General features: G+C 40.4%; 2 protein-coding genes across 3 annotated transcripts in view; one reads left to right on the forward strand and one right to left on the reverse strand.

Moving 5' to 3' along the window:
* The window catches only part of CERS6 (ceramide synthase 6), a 342,305-nt gene that overhangs the window by 206,335 nt on the left and 117,824 nt on the right, over window positions 1–18,146 (reverse strand). The gene's annotated exons all lie outside the window — the stretch shown is intronic.
* LOC129489393 (large ribosomal subunit protein uL30-like) lies at window positions 99–5,414 on the forward strand. The gene has a single exon (XM_055291898.2). It carries the CDS (start codon window positions 4,607–4,609, stop codon window positions 5,366–5,368), a length of 762 nt encoding a protein of 253 aa, XP_055147873.1. The 5' UTR covers window positions 99–4,606; the 3' UTR covers window positions 5,369–5,414.

Here is an 18,146-nt window from a genome sequence, read left to right on the forward strand (position 1 = left end):
TTTTCTTTAATTCTAAATCAAAGTATCATCTTTGACTATCTAAAAGATAGCACTACACGTGGTAAGCTTCCTTTTTCCTTTTTTTTTTTTTTAAAGTATCTTACCAGCCCCGGCAACATCACAAAACTCCATCTCTAAAAAAAAATACAAAAATTAGCCAGGTGTGGTGGTGCAAGCCTGTAGTCCCAGCTAACTGGGAGGCTGAGATGGGAGGATCACTTGGGCCTGGGAGGTCAAGGCTGCAGTGAGCCGTGATTATGCCACTGTACTCCAGCTGGGGTGAGAGAGTAAGACCCTGTCTCAAAAAACTAAAGTATCTCAACCTGCCATTAGCAAGGATGGCACTCAAGATAACTTATATTGCAGAATCTAAATGCCCTAGTTGTGCAACATTTCCCTCCCTAGTTGTGCAACATTTGAACTTAAAGAAATCAGGTTGAAATGATGCCCAGAAGGGGAAAGATGTCACATAGGGAGACATGTGGCCCAAGATTTGTGAAGGACCAGCTATTTTCCTGATGGACTTCTACTCTGTATTTATGAGCCTCTGGTTCTTCCTTCTGGCATATCCATGATCCACATTCTTCCCATTTATTTCAAACACTTTTCTTTTTTCCCCAAATCCTAGGGTCAGAATGTAATCATAACAATTAGACAACTTCAGTGGTGCTAGGTGACATCCATGGAGCATCTGCCACACCACAGACATGGTGAAAAGACCTTTCCCTATATGATCTGCCTTCCACCTATGTTGTACATGAAGAAAGGGGGTCTTACTGAGGCAGAATTGGCTTGGCCAACATCACACATCTGGTAAGCAGAAGGCTTTAGAGTTCAGATCTGTCTGACTTCATAGCCTGAGCATTTAATCATTAGACCATACTTTTCAGGGGAGAGACAAGGATAGCAGAAGAATGCAGCACATGAGCTCCTTGGGGAATGACACCATGCCTTGTCCATCACTGTCTCCTACACCTATTGCCCAGCATATGATATGTGCTTGATGAATACTGTTAGATGAATGAGTGAAGGAAGGAGAGTGACCAAGAATCTGGTCTTAAACTCATTCTATCTGGGCCCAGGCAGGTGCTGTTCATTCAGCATCCTGTAAGCATGAATCTCCACTGCTATCAATGGCTGGGCCCCAGAGAATCAGTGAGTCGTGTGTTTCCTGCCATGGGTCAAGGAACACAAACCATTTGCATGCTCAGTACTACTTCAGCTTGAAGAATCAACCACCTCTTATAGCTCAGCAAATATGGAGTTGGCATTTCTTTTTGTTATATCCTTAAGACAGGAGATGAAATCCTGCTAACTCTTTCTGCCATCTCTTTCTATGAGAGCTCAAAAATTGACAATGAGTGCAGCCATAAATCCAGAGATAATATTCACTTACATATTTTCTACTTCCTCCAACCATTTCACAGGAAACTAATCCAAGCCTTGCTCTTAACTACTTTGTGTCATAAAACAAAAATCAAACAAAAAACCCCACAATTTCTTGCAGCCATTTTTGTTTGTTGATGTCTAGTTAAAAAAGGAATTTGCCCCAAATTCTCCATATCAAGTTGCCAATAAGCACCTCTCAATTTCAGTGAAAGAATGCCTTGAAGAATGTGGATAGATTTTAATTCAAATAGAGTTATCAAACTCCAAGTGATTGGTGCCCCACCATTTACTGTTTTGACAGAGTCGTTAGGATAAACAGATGTTAGGGAAAAGGTCTACAGTGAAACGGGGAAATTGTGTAAAAATAAATTAGGGAATGTGTGGCCAAATTTAGTCTCAGTGAGACCCACAGAAGCTGTGTGTATGTGCACATACAGTTTGGTCATGGCTTATTAATCATGACAGCATTATGTCTGTCTTTCTCACACATATTACACATACAGATTCCATTGTGAAGTTTTTCTATGTAGATAGATATTACTGAAAAACCAACAGCAAAAGGTTTGTTAATTTCCACAGAGGGGTATCACGCAAACAGCAAAAACATGGGAGCTGAGAAACCTAAAAAACATTTTTCTTTTAAAGATACAGTTTCGCTGCAGCTCACTGGCAGTATTCATTGTGTCTGTGACTCAGCTATAAAAAAGGAATGAGCAATACCTGCATCTTTGGAGAAAGTTAATCTTAAAAGCAGCTTTGATTACTTAGGAAATTACTTAGGAAGCACAGGCATTAGGGCCAGTCACACGCAGATCTTGACTCTCATTACATATCGTGGGTAAACTGCTTAACCTTTTAAAAATTAGGGTAAAACCATCTGCCCAATGAGAGTGTTGGAAGGATTAAATAAGATGACTAAGGAAGCGATCTTGGTACATTCTAAGTATTCAGTACATGTCAGATGCTGTCATGATGGCAAAAGGCCAGGTCATGATGGCAAAAGGCCATTGCAATAATCACCAAACAGAGAATATTCACAAGGCCTCAAAAAGCAGCCAGCACAGAGTCAGCATTCATTTTATTGAATGATAGAATGAATTCCATATCCATGGATGACAAATAATGATACATCAGAGCAGGAAGGCAAATAAAATTACAGGAATAAATGGACCCTATAGCCTTTCAACTAACTACAAACTCCAGACAACCTAGTCCTCTAAAGGTCCTGCTTCATGCTCATTATCTTCTTCTCATAGTTCAAACAACCCTGACAACATTAAGGGATGGCATTTTTAAATTATTCTCTAAAAGCCTAATGACTAGTTTGGTCTAAGACCCAGGGAGGCCACCCAAGAGGCCTCAGCTCATAGCATGTGGTTAAACTGCAATCTACTCCTCAAATTCGAAAGAGGAAGCAAATGAAAAAGAAGCAAGGAAAGCTAAAAAGATTCTGTAGTTGGCTGAAAAATGATCTGCAGTTAGGCTTTGCCCCTATCCAAATCAGAGTGGGGCTGTTTCTTGAATGTCAGAACTAAAGTGTTTTCTTCTCTCACACTTTTCTTAGCTCATTTCCCAATCACTTTCTTGGTGGAGTCTCTCTTTGCCAAAAGGACACGCCCGTCAATCAACACACACTACTTATTTGTACCTGTCTTGACGCCCTCCCCATCACTATCTATTCCTACACCACACTGTCATTAGTGCATATTTCTAAGGTTCAAAATTTTACAAGATTCTTGTCCTGTAAGAGTGATTTTCTGCTTAACACTACCAAATTGATCAGTCTGTGCTGTGTATATCCACCATTCTCTCAAGCCAGCCAAATTTGATTAAATGTACATTTGTCTATGCATTATTTTGTAACCACAAGCCTTGCCTATGTTGTTTTCTGGTACGTTAGGCAATTGTCTGTTTGTCAGTTATTACCTACTACATACCAGACAATAATATAGGCTAATCTATAGCTTTCATGTCTTTCAAAGGCCATGCCCATCAAGGCCCCTCTATACCATAACTGTACACTGTGGGTGCTTGGAAAGGATGGCTATTTCACTGGCTCACTATGAAATCACCAGCTATTTCACTAGCTCACTGTGAATCCAGGCACCTAAAGCTGTTGTATGTATGCAGTTTCAGGAAACTGCTGCATTTAAATTTGGGAATTGCACTGGACACAAGGTCAAACGGACCTTGTTTAACTTCACATCAATATTAAAATAATGCATCACATAAAATAAAGGTGTATGAAAATTCTAGTTTTCAAAATCCTGACTGACCACATTTGAAACCTTATGTTTGCACAGCACACATTTTTTTTCAGTACTAGACGATAGTTATTAAATGATTTAAGGTCTTATTAATACTTCCTTTCCCAGACACAGCAGGCTAGGCTAGTCAGACAAACCCCTTGCTCTCTATTTAAAACAACTAAACTTCCCAACTTAAAAAATATACTTAAAAGCATCAGAGGTGACAAGATAGTAAGAAGCTCTCAGGATAAAAATCTAAGGGAAACTAGGAACCCAGAGACCTAAGGAGAACACCACAGTTCCTTCTGGCCCAAAGGCATCTCCACCATGAGTTAATCTGGGTTTCTGTTTTGGCAGCCCCTGGAGGAAAGGGGGAAGAGTCTAGGCCCAGCACCTACCAATGTGGAGGATATTATAGATGACACTGTGCATATTAAGCTGGGACCCCAAGATATAACATCCATAGGATGAGTGTGTGCCATACATAAACCCTACTTCTACCCCCAATTCTGGGAAACTTCAGGGATGGTTGCCTTGATACTAAGCAGAAGAAGAGAAAAAGGGAAAGGCAAATAACACGAGAAGTTGTGGTAAGAGACCCACAACTGTGACCATGACCAAGGTGGTTACAGTCATGGGGAGTTAGCCCAGGTGGGCCTGGAAGTCATGGTAAGTCATGTGCTTGGTCTGGGGTGATCCTAGGCTGGGATATCGTCCATGCCGGACAGGAGCATAAGCATAAACTCTCTAAGAGAATCATCATTTTCCTAGGCCTCATGATTCTCTCTCCTTAATATTGCCTAAGAATGAAGAGTAGTACACAATTAAGCATACAAGGAAAAACAGGTTCCATGAATCAGAATCAGAATCACACCCACAAATACTGGAACTGTCAAATACAGATTGTAAAACAACTATGCTTCCCCTATGTAAAAAAATAAAAGACCGCTCTTTTTCCGGCTGGAACCATGGAGGGTGTAGAAAAGAAGAAGAAGGAGGTTCCTGCTATGTTTCTTAAGGAAACCCTTAAGAAAAAGCGAAAGAATTTCACAGAGCTGAAGATCAAGTGCCTGAGAAAGAAATTTGCCCAAAAGATGCTTCGAAAGGCAAGGAGGAAGCTTATCTATGAAAAAGCGAAGCACTATCACAAGGAATACAGGCAGATGTACAGAACTGAAATCCAAATGGCGAGGATAGCAAGAAAAGCTGACAACTTCTATGTACCTGCAGAACCCAAATTGGCATTTGTCAACAGAATCAGAGGTATCAATGGCGTGAGCCCAAAGGTTCGAAAGGTGTTGCAGCTGCTTCGCCTTCGTCAAATCTTCAATGGAAACTTTGTGAAGCTCAACAAGGCTTCCACTAACATGCTGAGGATTGTAGAGCCATATATTGCATGGGGGTACCCCAATCTGAAGTCAGTAAATGAACTAATCTACAAGCGTGGTTATGGCAAAATCAGTAAGAAGCGAACTGCTTTGACAGATAACGCTTTGATTGCTCGATCTCTTGGTAAATACGGCATCATCTGCATGGAGGATCTGATTCATGAGATCTATACTGTTGCCTCTTTGAACTATTTGTTCAAAGAGGCAAATAACTTCCTGTGGCCCTTCAAATTGTCTTCTCCACGAGGTGGAATGAAGAAAAAGACCACCCATTTTGTAGTAGGTGGAGATGCTGGCAACAGGGAGGACCAGATCAACAGGCTTATTAGAAGAATGAACTAAGGTGTCTACCATGATTATTTTTCTAAGCTGTTTGGTTAATAAACAGTACTTGCTCTCAAATTGAAAAAAAATAAAAATAAAAAATAAAAAAATAATAAAAGACCACATAAAAAGTATCTGCAAAGAACAGGAAACTATGAAAACCGAACAAGCAGGTTTTTAAAAGATGAAACAGAACTTTTATAAATAAAAATATATATTAACCAAATTAAAAACTAGGAGGAGAATAAACAGAAATAGTTAAAAGGGAATTAGTGATTTGAAAGATATGTCAGATGACATCTAACATATGGCCAGAGAAACAGAAACAATGAACAACATGGAAGGGAAGTTAGAACTCATGAGGGTAGTGAGAGGATCTAAAATACATTTAACTGTAATTACAGAAGAAGAAAATAGTGAGAGTAGAGAAGAAGCAATATTTAAAGAAGTAATGACTGAGAATTTTCCAGAACTGATAAAGATAGCAATTGGGCCAGGCATGGTGGCTCACGCCTGTAATCCCAGCACTTTGGGAGGCTGAAGCCAGTGGATCACAACAGGTCAGCAGTTCAAGACTAGCATGGCCAACATGGTGAAACACTGTCTCTACTAAAAATATAAAAGTTAGCCAGGTGTGGTGGCACTCACCTGTAATCCCAGCTACTTGGGAAGCTGAGGCAGGAGAACTGCTTGAGCCTGGGAGGCAGAGGTTGCAGTGAGCCAAGATTGCACCACTGCACTCCAGCCTGGGTGGCAGAGTGAGACTCCATCTCAAAAAAAAAAAAAAAAAAAAAGATAGCAATCCATAGATTCATAGATTTAAGAAGGCCCAGAGAATCTCGAGAGAAATATATATATATTTTAATTGCAATACAGAAAGACAAAGACTAAGGGGAAAATCTTGAAGCCTACAGGGATAAAAAAGGCATTATCTTCAATGGAATGACAGAGTGACTATCGCTTCTCTGTGGCAAGCATGTAAGCAAGAAGACATTGCGATGATATAATCAATATACTGAAAGGAAATAACTGCTAGACTAGAATTCTATACTCAGAGAAAAAACCTTCAAGAATGAGGAAGAAACTCATTTTCAGACAACAAAAACCAAGAGATTTCATCTCTAGCAGGCCTCAAGGATCTTCAGACAAAAATTAAAGTGATTCCAAATGGAATGTCTGGGTACAAAAATGAATTAAAAACAAAAAAGTGGCAAATAGGTGTGCAAATCTTTAAAAAATTGTCTCTGTTGTTTAAGGTTAATAATGTCTGTCTAAGATTAAAAATACAGAATAAAAGGCATGACAAAAGTAACAAGTCATAAGAGGGAACACGGAAATAAAATATTCTAAACACCTTGGATTTTCTAGGAGGGTAAAAGAGGGGTCAACATTGGATTTTGATAACTTAGGTATACCCATTGTAATTTCTAGGATAACCACCAAAATAACTAAAAATTGAGTCTATAATTTCAAAACTAAAAGGGAAAATGGAATCAAGTCAAGAAAAGGGAGAGAGAGAACATAAAATAGGCAAAAATAGAAAGCACAAAACAAGATGAAGATGTAAAAGCATGTAAAAATGATTATATTAAGCACATATGAAATAAGATCTGGTGGAAAAAAGAACAAATGTGTCCGGACTGAATAAAACAAAATCCCACCAGACGTTATCTATAAGAAACACATCTAAGCACATTCTACTTGTATTAGGTTTTCAAATAGGCAAAACTAAATTATAGTGTTTGGGAACACTTGTTAAACGGCAAGGATGTGAGTCAAACTAAGACAATGATTAGCGCAGAAGTTGGAATAGAGTATATTTCTTGGGCGGAAAAGTGGTGTTGTGATTATCAAGGGGCCTATGGATTGGGGGGCACTAGGGAGCTGCAGAAAGTTGAAAATGTGGAGCAGAACGTTCCAGGATGATGGGAAAGCAAGCGCAAAGGCCAAGAGGCAGGAACGAGCCCAGCAAGCAGAGAGCACCTCGACATCACTGAAGCGCAGTGAGAGGAGCTGGAAGAGATGAAGTCAGGCAGGTCCACAGCCCAGATCTGGACCATGCAGAGCCCTGCAGGCCAGGGTTCCCAGATTAGACCTTAATCCAGAGCACAGCAGAGAGGGAGAGGGCTCTCATGGGAGCTCCAGGTGGGTATACCTGTGCCAGGCAAGGGTTGGGGTGACGAGTAGAAATCTTGGAGGAGAAAGGGTGCCCAAGCTAGACTTCAAAGAAATGAGTAAGAATCAAACGTAGAAGAAAAGGGGGTGTGGAGGTCCCTGGGATGGAATGCACAAAGAACTTTGAGCAGTTCATTCTTACTAGAGCATGGCACGCAAGGAAGGAATTGGAAAAGAAGTATTGGTGACTGGTGGACTTGAGGCCATGGAGAACTAACAGACAGGATTTTTTAAAAAACACCTTTGCAAGCTCTAGGTCTCTAATTTGAAAGCCCCAACCCATATTAAATACATTACCTTGAACCTATATCCCATATTAATGTTTTATCTGTAAAAAAAAGTGAGGGCTGCTCTCCAGTGCCCCCCCAACTCCATGGGCTCCTTGACAATCACACCACTTTTCCTCCCAAGAAATATACACTATACCAAAGCCTTTAAAATAATTTTTACAACTTTCTCTTTAAGAATTAATATCATAAGAAGATGGCAGAATGTGTACCACTGTCAAAGCTGTATGGTGGATACATGGGAATTCATTATACTATTCTCTCTTCTTTTGGGCAATCAAAATTTTCATAATAAAAATAATCAAAGGAATTGTTATTTTGTTCCTGTTCAGATTAAAACTTTATTATATTTAACCAAAGGAATTGTTATTTTGTTCCTGTTCAGATTAAAGCTTTATTATATTTATAGGTCTCTGATTTGAGTTCAGCCATGAAATCATATCTTGTAAACAGAGACATTTAATAATGTTAGGAAAAAATTTTGAGATAATTATCAGAGGCCGAGGATTACTTTTTAAGCACCAAGAAAATTTACGCCCATAGGATTTTACAATGCATCCCCCTTATGGTTTTTTATTTGCTTATTTGGTTGTCTTCCAAGTAAAACCTTTTTTTATAAGCAAGAAATCTGGATCTAAAACACCTAATGAGGATCTAATATGCAAAGTATAAAGAGAAAAAACTAGAAAAGAAATAAAAACATGCTGCTTTTTTTCTTTTCTCTCCTTTCTCTCTTATTTTTATACAGCTTTAGAAAACTGTCTGGTTGGCTGCAGGCATATCTGGGTGTGTTTCCTGAAATTAAAAGCATAAATTAAATAAAAACATCTAATGCATCAAATCATCTAAAACTCAAGAGAAATCCATGTGGCAGCTTAAGCATCTTCAGTATGTGGCACAGAATTTCTTAGGAGAGAAGGGAGTTTAGAATGGAACATCATCCAATTTGACAAAAATTTACTACCTCAGCAGCTTACTGGATAATGAACTAAAAGACACAAAAGTACTTTATGAACATGGTAACATTTTCCTTCAAGGTAGTCATATGCAAATTAGGCTCCATAGGTTGGTTTTACATCCTCAGTATCTTCAAAAGCTACAGACTGACTGAGGGACATAAGAGACTTGCCCTCTCTCTTCCTGTAAACAACGTGGAAATGATAAAAAATAAATGTTTACTGGTTGATATCAGTTCCACAGTCTGGTCTGATAAATGCCTGCAGCTAATCTGCACCAAATATCTGAGCGAGGGCTCCAAACCTCCCAACCCTGCTTTCAACCTAGTTTCCCATTCCTATAGTGATTCATCACACTGTGAAGCTTCCACCCCACTCCTGGGCTTATTGGACTGGAACACAGTGACTTGTGAGTGACCGCACCCTACTGGCACCTACACCTCTTATTCCCCAGAAACGACAATGTACTTGTGTCCCTCGCCCTCACTATCTGCCACCCACATGCAGACAGACATGCCAAACAAAGAAATTAATCAATACACCTCCAGAAAATTGTTTCACACTTTCTCCCCTCTCCTCAAAATGCCAATACTTCTTCCTCCCTCTTCACTCTCCTCAGATGCCCGTTTCCTATTTCACTGGGATGATGGAGACAACCAGGAGATACTTACCCGACTCTGCCTCCCTATGCCCCTGTCTGGACTTCCCTCCTGTTACCACAATGAATGCTTCGGGCCCCTCTCTAAGGCGACTCCTGACTGTGCTCCACACCCCAGTGCCTCCTGCCTGGGCAAGGCTCGGCTCTTGCCATTTCTCTCCTCTCAGGCATCATCCATTTTTCCCTCTTTGCTGGATCATTCCCATCAGTATACAAACAAGCCATCATTTTTCCCTTGTTAAAAAAAAAATCCTTAACCCCAAATTCCTCCTCTAATGACTATTATCTTTTTCTGGACCTCTCTTTTATAACAAATCTCTCGAGAGTTCCCACATTCCAACTTCTCTCCTCCATTTTGTCTTAAGACCTTCCACCCAAACTGCTCTTGGCAGACACCGAATGACTTGCATGTTGCTACATGGACCGTGAGTAGTGACACAGCCAACGATGAATGTCTTCTTCTCTTGGCCTCCTCACTCACCCATCTCCTTCACAGCCTCCTTTATCAGCTCCTTCTCAATTCCATAACCTCTCACACGGGGCTGTCTCAAGCCTCCATCCTCAGATGTTTTCTCTACTTACCCTCACTCTCTTTGAGATCTCGCACTGTCTCGGGGCTTTACATGCTATCTATTCACCAACAACTGCCAAGTCCACACCTCCTCCCTGAACTGCGCATTCACCTATCCGGCTGCCTACAGCACTCCTCCGCATAGATATCTAATAGACACCTCCAGATTCACATGACCAAAATCAAAATCCTGGACTTCTCCCCAGGTTTGCTCCTCCCTCACGCTTCCTCAACCCACTAAAGGGCAACTCCTTCTGTCTAACTGCCTAAGCTAAAACCCAAGGGTCATTCTTGAATTCTCACTTTCTCTCATACCACACAACCAATCTCTCAGAAGATTCTGTTTATCTTCAAAATAAAGTGTAATCTGAGGCCTCCACTCAAACAGTTCATGAAAAACATATGTGTATGCATGTATGTGTGTATAGGTGTGTGTGCACACTTGCACAGAAGGAACAGAAAAAACATTAGAGCAAGTATGGCATCATGTTAACAGTGGTGAATCTGGGTGGGTTTATACAGGATTTCTTTATACTATTCTTCAAACTTCTCTATAAGTTTTCAAAATTAAAAAATTGTTTCAAAATAAAAAAGATAAGAAAAATTTAAGAGAAATTTAATGTATAAATCTTGATTGGACTGTATCTGGAAAGAAATACAAATATAAAAGAAATCGAAGGGAAGATAATGGGGAGAATTTGTCTACTGTCTCCTCCCCCAGTGAAGTGTAAACCATATCCCAAGCACTTACAAGACCGCTGGGCATATAGTAGGCACTCAAAATGTATTTGGGCAGTAAATGGAACAAAGACATTGCAAATCAGTTCTAGGTGCTGGGTTCTCAAAAAAGGATAAGACTGGCTCCTTGTCATGAAGGAATTTACAGTCTGCAGATAAAAAAGAAATGTTAAGTAAGAGCATTGGGCTGTTGCCATTACTATTAAAGGGGCACACAAATGAGGGGACCATCAGCTCTGCTTGGGAAAAAGAGAATGGGGGTAGGAGGCGTCCTTCATGGAGCAGGGGAGGCCACACAGCTTATGATTTGCTCTCTCTGATGTCCCTGTCTCCTATTTCACTGGGATGATGGAGACAATCAGGAGAGACTTACCTGACTCCACCTCCCTATGTCCCTGCCTGGACTCCCCTCCTGTTACCACAAATGAACACTCTGTGCTCCTCTCTAAGGCAACTTCACTAGACACAAAGTACCGTTCCTGACATAGAGTCGTCACCTAGTAAATATCCACGGTTTCCTAAACGAAGGTGAACTGAGTCTTAATGGAGAAGCAGGTATTTGTCACAGTAGGGGAAGGGCATCCTAGGTTGGGGCAGGTGGGCAGAACTTGAGCAAAGGCCAAGGGGTAAGAAGAAGCATGGCAGCCCCACCTGACAGCACAAGCCAGAGAGAAATGGATTGTTATAAATTCTCATAAAATTCTTAGGAAAAGAATAAAAACTTGTTCAACAAGGGAGTCCACACAGAGAAGGCCCTTCTTTGCTTCAGAGGCAATCACAGTGCTACTATAGTGCTATCATTAGTATAATAGATAACATTTATTATGTGCTTACAAGGTGATATGGTTTGGCTCTGTGTCCCCACCCAAATCTCATCTCAGAATATAATCCCCACATGTTAAGGGAGGGACCTGGTGGGAGACAATTGGATCATGGGGGCAGTTTCCTGATAGTTGAGTGAGTTCTCACGAAAGCTGATAGTGCCACTTTCTCACTCTTACTCTCCCCTGCCACCATGTAAGACGTGCCTGCCTTGCTTCCCCTTGCCTTCTGCCATGATTGTAAGTTTCCTAAGGCCTCCCCAGCCATGAGAAACGGTAAGTCAATTAAACCTCCTTTCTTTATAAATTACCTAGTCTCCAGTAGTATCTTTATAGCAGTGTGAAAATGGACTAATACATAAGGCACCAGTGCTCTATGTGTTTTGAACAATTCTAATGGCCCCATTTTAAATTGAAGGTACTATTTTGACTCAGGTTAAGTTTCAAGAAATCGAGGCTGAGGAAGCTGGTCAGTGCTAGAGACAGGCAGGTAGAGCTGGCAGTCAGAGCTGTCCTCTTGGCCTAAGATAGAAACCTCGCAGTTCTACCACAAGGACCTCACCCTACTGTTTAGACAAGTAAGGAACCACGGTTTCAAATTACATGCCACTTTAAAAGTCAGAAAGCCAGAAAATCATGTTCTCAACAAGAAGCTTTTCTTTAAAGAAGGAAAAGAAGAAGAAAATAAAACTATGAGCTTTAACTATTCCAACGAAAATCATCATATCAAATCTGCCAAATAATTATACCTTCAAACGTTTGGGGATTTAATAGAAACAAAGCCCAGATAAAAGACATGGTACTAATGTACACCTAAGAGTATTAAGCAAGTTTAGAATGGTATTATTTGATTAGGTAGGTGAATTCAATTCATTATGGCAGCCCTTAATACTAATTGAATTGATGAAAATTAATTAGTTTTCTTCAGCTCTATGTGTTTGGCAATATTGTAGGTACTTTATATGAATCATTTTATTTAATCCCTATATTAAATAACAACTTTATCAGGTTTTTAAGGTTATTGCCTTGTTTTATGGATAAGGAAATGAAGGATTGTTTGTTCATCCTAAGGATGATGATAAAATAAAGAGATATTGCCATTTATGTATCAAGGGAAGAGATCCTGTTTTTTCATCTAGTAGCAAATACAGAACCCAGCAGACAGTAAATGCTTTACAAAAAAAAAAAAAAAAAGCTTATCGAGCCACATAAGTATTGGAAAGAAACAGAAAGAACAACTTACTGTCATGGAGTAAGAGAAGCTTTTGGGTTTTAATACGCCAAAGATTTAGTTAGGATTCATGTAAACGCTTCATAATTCCAGATAAGACAATATTTTATTTTTAAATCAATCCAATGGAAATGATGCACACAAGTTCAAGTCTTATTTCAGAACTAGAATCAATAAGAACTGAATCAGTTCAAGTTGGACACATTTCCCTGACTAAAATGGGAGAGAAAACAGCAGAGCAATACTATCTCAATGAATAATGGAAGGGAAATACTAGTGTCCACTGAAAAGTACATCTAAGAAATTCTGCATTTGGCTACTTCTGGAGATCTGTTTGGACCTATCAACTAGTGCTACAGGTGCAGTTTTGATCCCTTCCTACCTTCTCATAAAATACTACATGGCCTACATTCCTCATACACTGAGAATTTCTCAATCAGTTTCTATTTTTCTGCAAACCGTATCCCAGGCTTCAGATCACTTAGTGGGACCTGATACAAGCCAAAACCACTCCTACTACTGGGGCCTGCTCCAACCCCTCGCCTACTCCTGCTCCAACCCCAGCCACCCACGGAGAAGGAACAGAGAACTGAGAGAAAGTTCCATTACAGATCTGCATGAAAGCTGGGTTCCACTGATAAGGAGCACCAAAGGTCCTAAATAAGGTATTTCCAATCTCAGTGACTCCCAGCACCTAGAACAATGATAAACACTGCGAGGCTTAATGGTATATGTGCCAAGGTTGGAATGTCTGGCAGAATCCTGCTACAGGATGGTCACTTGTTGTCCCATGGGTATCACTAGATAAATACGGTTCCTTTGAAAAATAAAAATAATACAAATTGTGATATAACCCACTTAGCCTATATACTTCAATAGTAATTCTGTCCCCCAAATCTATCATAAAATTTATCACAAGAAGCTCTCTACATTGACCAATTCTTAGATTTGTTGATTTCAAATCTGGTTTGCTACCCAACAAGTACTCGCTCATTTGCAATATGATGACTCAGCCCTGTCCCCAGGAAGAGCTAGATGCTCCTGTTGCTGTCTGCTAAATTATTGTGCCTGATTCCCCTTTAAACTCTGAGCACCAGAAAACAGTGATTTTATCCTTTTTTTCCCCCATAGGTTACTAGAGTACAGGTGGTGTTTGGGTACATGAGTATGTTCTTTAGTGGTGATCTGTGAGATTTTGGTGCCCAGTCACCCCTTTTCTTTTTCTCCATTTGGTCCATGTAACCATCCTTGAAAATTCAGCAGTGTCACCTCCTCCAGAAACCCTTTCCTGCCTCCTCCTTCCCCTTCTCAGTCTTCCCTAGGACTATCTGAAAGAATAAACTCAAGCTTTCTCTAATTAAGTCAGGCCCCTAGTCCCTAGAGATTCACTCCAATCCCTGAAGTCCAGTTAATTGACTCATTCACTGGACACTTTGGGGGGGCCTTACAAAGCACCAGACATTGTGCTGAGTGGTGGGGATGAAAAGATAAATACGACACAGTCCCAGAACTCAAGGTATTGATGGTCAAACAGCAGAGATGGATGCAAACAGTGAACACGGCAAGTCTCCAAGTGTTCTAGTAGAGAACAACTGAAAGTGCAATATGGGTGGCAAGGAGAAAGCAACAAATTTACCTCCAGCCCTTCGTAAGTTGGAGGTGGAAAGGAAAGAGAAAGGAGGCTGTCATGGGCAAATAAAAGACCAAACTGCCCCCTTTCCATGTTTGCTCTGCAGGCAGTAAAATAATATATTATTTTATATTATATAATATTATATATAACATATTATATATTATATAATATATATTATATATAATATATACAATATATAATATTGTATATTTTATATATAATATTATAATATTACTGAATTTCTCTAACATTGTGCTTCAGCTGGGTACAAATTCCAGCTCTGCTGCTTAGTAGCTATGTGGTGTTGGGTCAGGTATTCCAGTTCTCTTTACTTCTCTTTATTCGTGGGTGAGAAGAACTTTCAATGTCTAACATATTACAAAGGATTGTTATTTAAATGTAAAGGCTCCATCACAGCATCTGAACTGTATAAATACCTCAATAAATACCTCTTTCCCCTCTCTTCTCAGGGCCTAAGTCTTCTGCCAGCATTAATGCCCATTACATCTGCAAGAAAACCTATTATATACTAATATGTAAGCTGAAAATATGCAAATTCATTACAACTGTGGCTAAAGGCAGTACAGGAGTTAGAGAACTTTGCAGAATTAAGGAATATGGCCAAGACTTGAGCCTCTAATGCCAATTCTGCTGTTAACCTTGGCCTGTGTGTCATGGTGTACCAAGTGTTTAATGCTGCAACATTCCGTCAATCACAGTATATCCTCCATGGAACAGTACACTAGCTTTTCAACATAGTTGAACCCTAAGAGCAGTAAACAGCCTCTCTTGTCCACTGCTAGGACATTGTAAATAGGCAATATAAGAAATAATGCCCAAGTCTACAGTAATTTGCCAGCAGCTCACCTTGCAGTCAATAATAACTGAATTGTAAATTTAAAAATAATTAAAAGAGTATAATTGGATTGTTTGTAACACAAAGGATAAATGCTTCAGGTGATGGATACCCCATTTACTCTGTGACCTGATTATTACATGTTGCATGCCTATGTCAAAATATCTCACATACCCCATAAATACATATACCAATTTATGTACCTACAAAAATTTAAAAAATCAAATAGAATAAAAGTAGTTGGCTCCAATTGCTTTTAGTTAAGTTTCCTATCATGTGGAGGGCTTATTATGAATTTGATCTGGGAAGGCCTACAAAAAAACCTCACAAACCTACTTCCAACAGTCATTTGGAATCTGCTCAAATCATTCCAACTTGAGAAGTGGCTTGATACCCTGTTACTTAGTCCAAATGCCCATCCTCCACCACCACCATCTTATGCACAAACTCCCTTACCCTTATATTCCTAGGTGTTATATTCAAATATCAGGAGCCATGTGCAATGTGCCAACTTTTAGGACAAATAGACAAATTAGTAATGGTTGAAGATTCTTTTAATCCTTGCCAGGATGTGGTTACCATGAGCTAATAACTGCAAGGTGAATAGCCAGGAGGAAATCAAACACTCCGGCTCCAAGCAGAAGGCACCTACCCCTATGACAATGGGAAGTGACTGCAAAGGAGGGAGGAAGGAAGCACGAAAGAGAAGGAGAGCAAGAGAGGGCAAGCCAGACGGGATTCCCAAGAGGCAGCAACAGAGTGCTTCCTTTTCAACAATCTAAAATGTAATTCTCTTGATGGCAAAGTAAGATACAAGGCCCAGAACAACCCATAACTGGAGCCATAAGGAAGGGGCCCTAGAAGGGAACCACTTTGCTTGAGTATTACAATTGATGGCTCCCTGTAAGATATTAAATAACTTTACCAATGCACAGAATCAATTGTCCCTGTGAGTTCTGCAAGGTCAGAAATTGTTGCTTACTCAACTTTGCAACCACATTTGAAACGGAACCAAGCACTGAGAGATGCACATGAGACAAACATCCCCTCACTTAATCCCAAACGACTTTATAAATAGTAGCTATTATTCTCCTTTCACAGAAGAAAAATCTGGGGCTTGGCAACATTAAAGGACTTGCTAGGGGTAACAGAGCTTGAGCCAGACCATGAACCAGGTAGATTCGATTCCCACTCTCAAATTTGTTCAAGATCAGTTGCCTCTTGTACTTCTCCTGCAGACAGGAGGTAACCAATAAATATTACATTTAAGAGCAAACTCCTGTACCCAGAAGTCACGCTGACCTCCTAAGGCTGATCAGACTGTTCAGGCCCCAGCAGAGGTGGCTTTACTAAAGCCAGCACCACAGAGGACCAGGCTTTGTTCCTCTATCCCTCCTGGTAGAGGCAACCTGTGTCCTCTTCAGAATCACCTGGGTAAATTTAAAATCTCTGAAGTTCAAAGACATTCACTGTGTATTCTGACATTTCTCATGTGGTGCTTCAAAAGCCCTGACTTCTGGAGGCACAGTGGGCATCACTCCCTACTGAAGTAGGACACCTTTCTTCATCCACTTCTGTCACATCGCTACACAGCAGCAAGCCAAAGGTGCTGAGGCTCTGAACTCGCATTGGTTTTTCATCTTTTTCTTGTGCGTGAGTAATGCCCAACTTGATAGTCCTGTGAATCCACATGGATTCTGCCTCCTCAGGGTTCCATAGAATCAAAGCTTCATCCTAAATTGAGAATCTGCTCTCCTTGCATCTTCTTGGATCTCTCCTCCTCAAAATAATAGACATCAGAGCCACCTCTCTTAGGTAACATGCTTGTGGCTCTGAGGAAGCCATGTGGCCAGGGCATGGCTGTGACAGACTAATAGCTGTTTGCTGCTGCTCCTGGTACCCCAAAGTGAGTAACAACAGAAACCGACGACTTTCAGGCAGCTGACACTCACTACCCCCATACCATGTGCAAGACACCTTTCTAAACACTTTATTTATATATATTAATTCATCCAGTCTTCACAACAACCCTATGAGGCAGACACTATTAATGTGCCCATTTTACGAATCCGGTGGCCAGCAACCCTCCCAAATACTCCAGAGGTTTTTATCAGAGAGAAGACTCAAATGCAGACTCCCAGGCTCCACAGCCCATTCTAATGTGAGCCTAACACAGATTTCATATTTGCTTATATCTGATTTTGTCTGCCAGAAATACTAGGTGAACACAGAAAACTGAACCAGGCTGAACTGAATGGCCTAGGAGTATATACGCACACACGCATGTGCGTGCACATACACACACTCACACTCTCTTCAAATATGTACAAGCTACCTTAGTCACACTAGTTATGAGCCACACCCATCTGTTACTGCAACTTTCCCTCTGATTTCAGATCTTCCTCCTTCCAGCACTTCACAATAACTCACTGCCACCCTTCTGACATTGTTATAGACTGAACTGTGTGCCCCCAGAATACATACGTTGAAACCCCACCTCCCAATGTGACTGCCTTGGGAGATGAGGCTGTTAATAAGGTAATTCAAGTTAAATTAGGTCATAAGGGTAGGACTCTATTCCAATATGATTGGCGTCCTTATAAGAAGAGGAAGACACACCAGGGATATGTACACACAGTGGAAAGGCCAGGGAAAGAAGTCCCTGGAGAAACCAAACTTATGTCACCTGGGACTTTTAGCCTCCAGAACTATGAGAAAATACACTTCTGTTAAGCCACACAGTCTGTGGTATTTTGTTATGACAGTCTGAGCTAACACAGCAACAGCCACTACAAGTAAATGTTAGGTCTTTTTCAAGGTCAAGTGCCATATTTATTATAGTAGCTATGTATTTCTTAACCATTTAATGG

The sequence above is a fragment of the Symphalangus syndactylus genome, chromosome 9, assembly GCF_028878055.3.
Source record: "Symphalangus syndactylus isolate Jambi chromosome 9, NHGRI_mSymSyn1-v2.1_pri, whole genome shotgun sequence".
Classification (NCBI taxonomy): Eukaryota; Metazoa; Chordata; class Mammalia; order Primates; family Hylobatidae; genus Symphalangus; species Symphalangus syndactylus.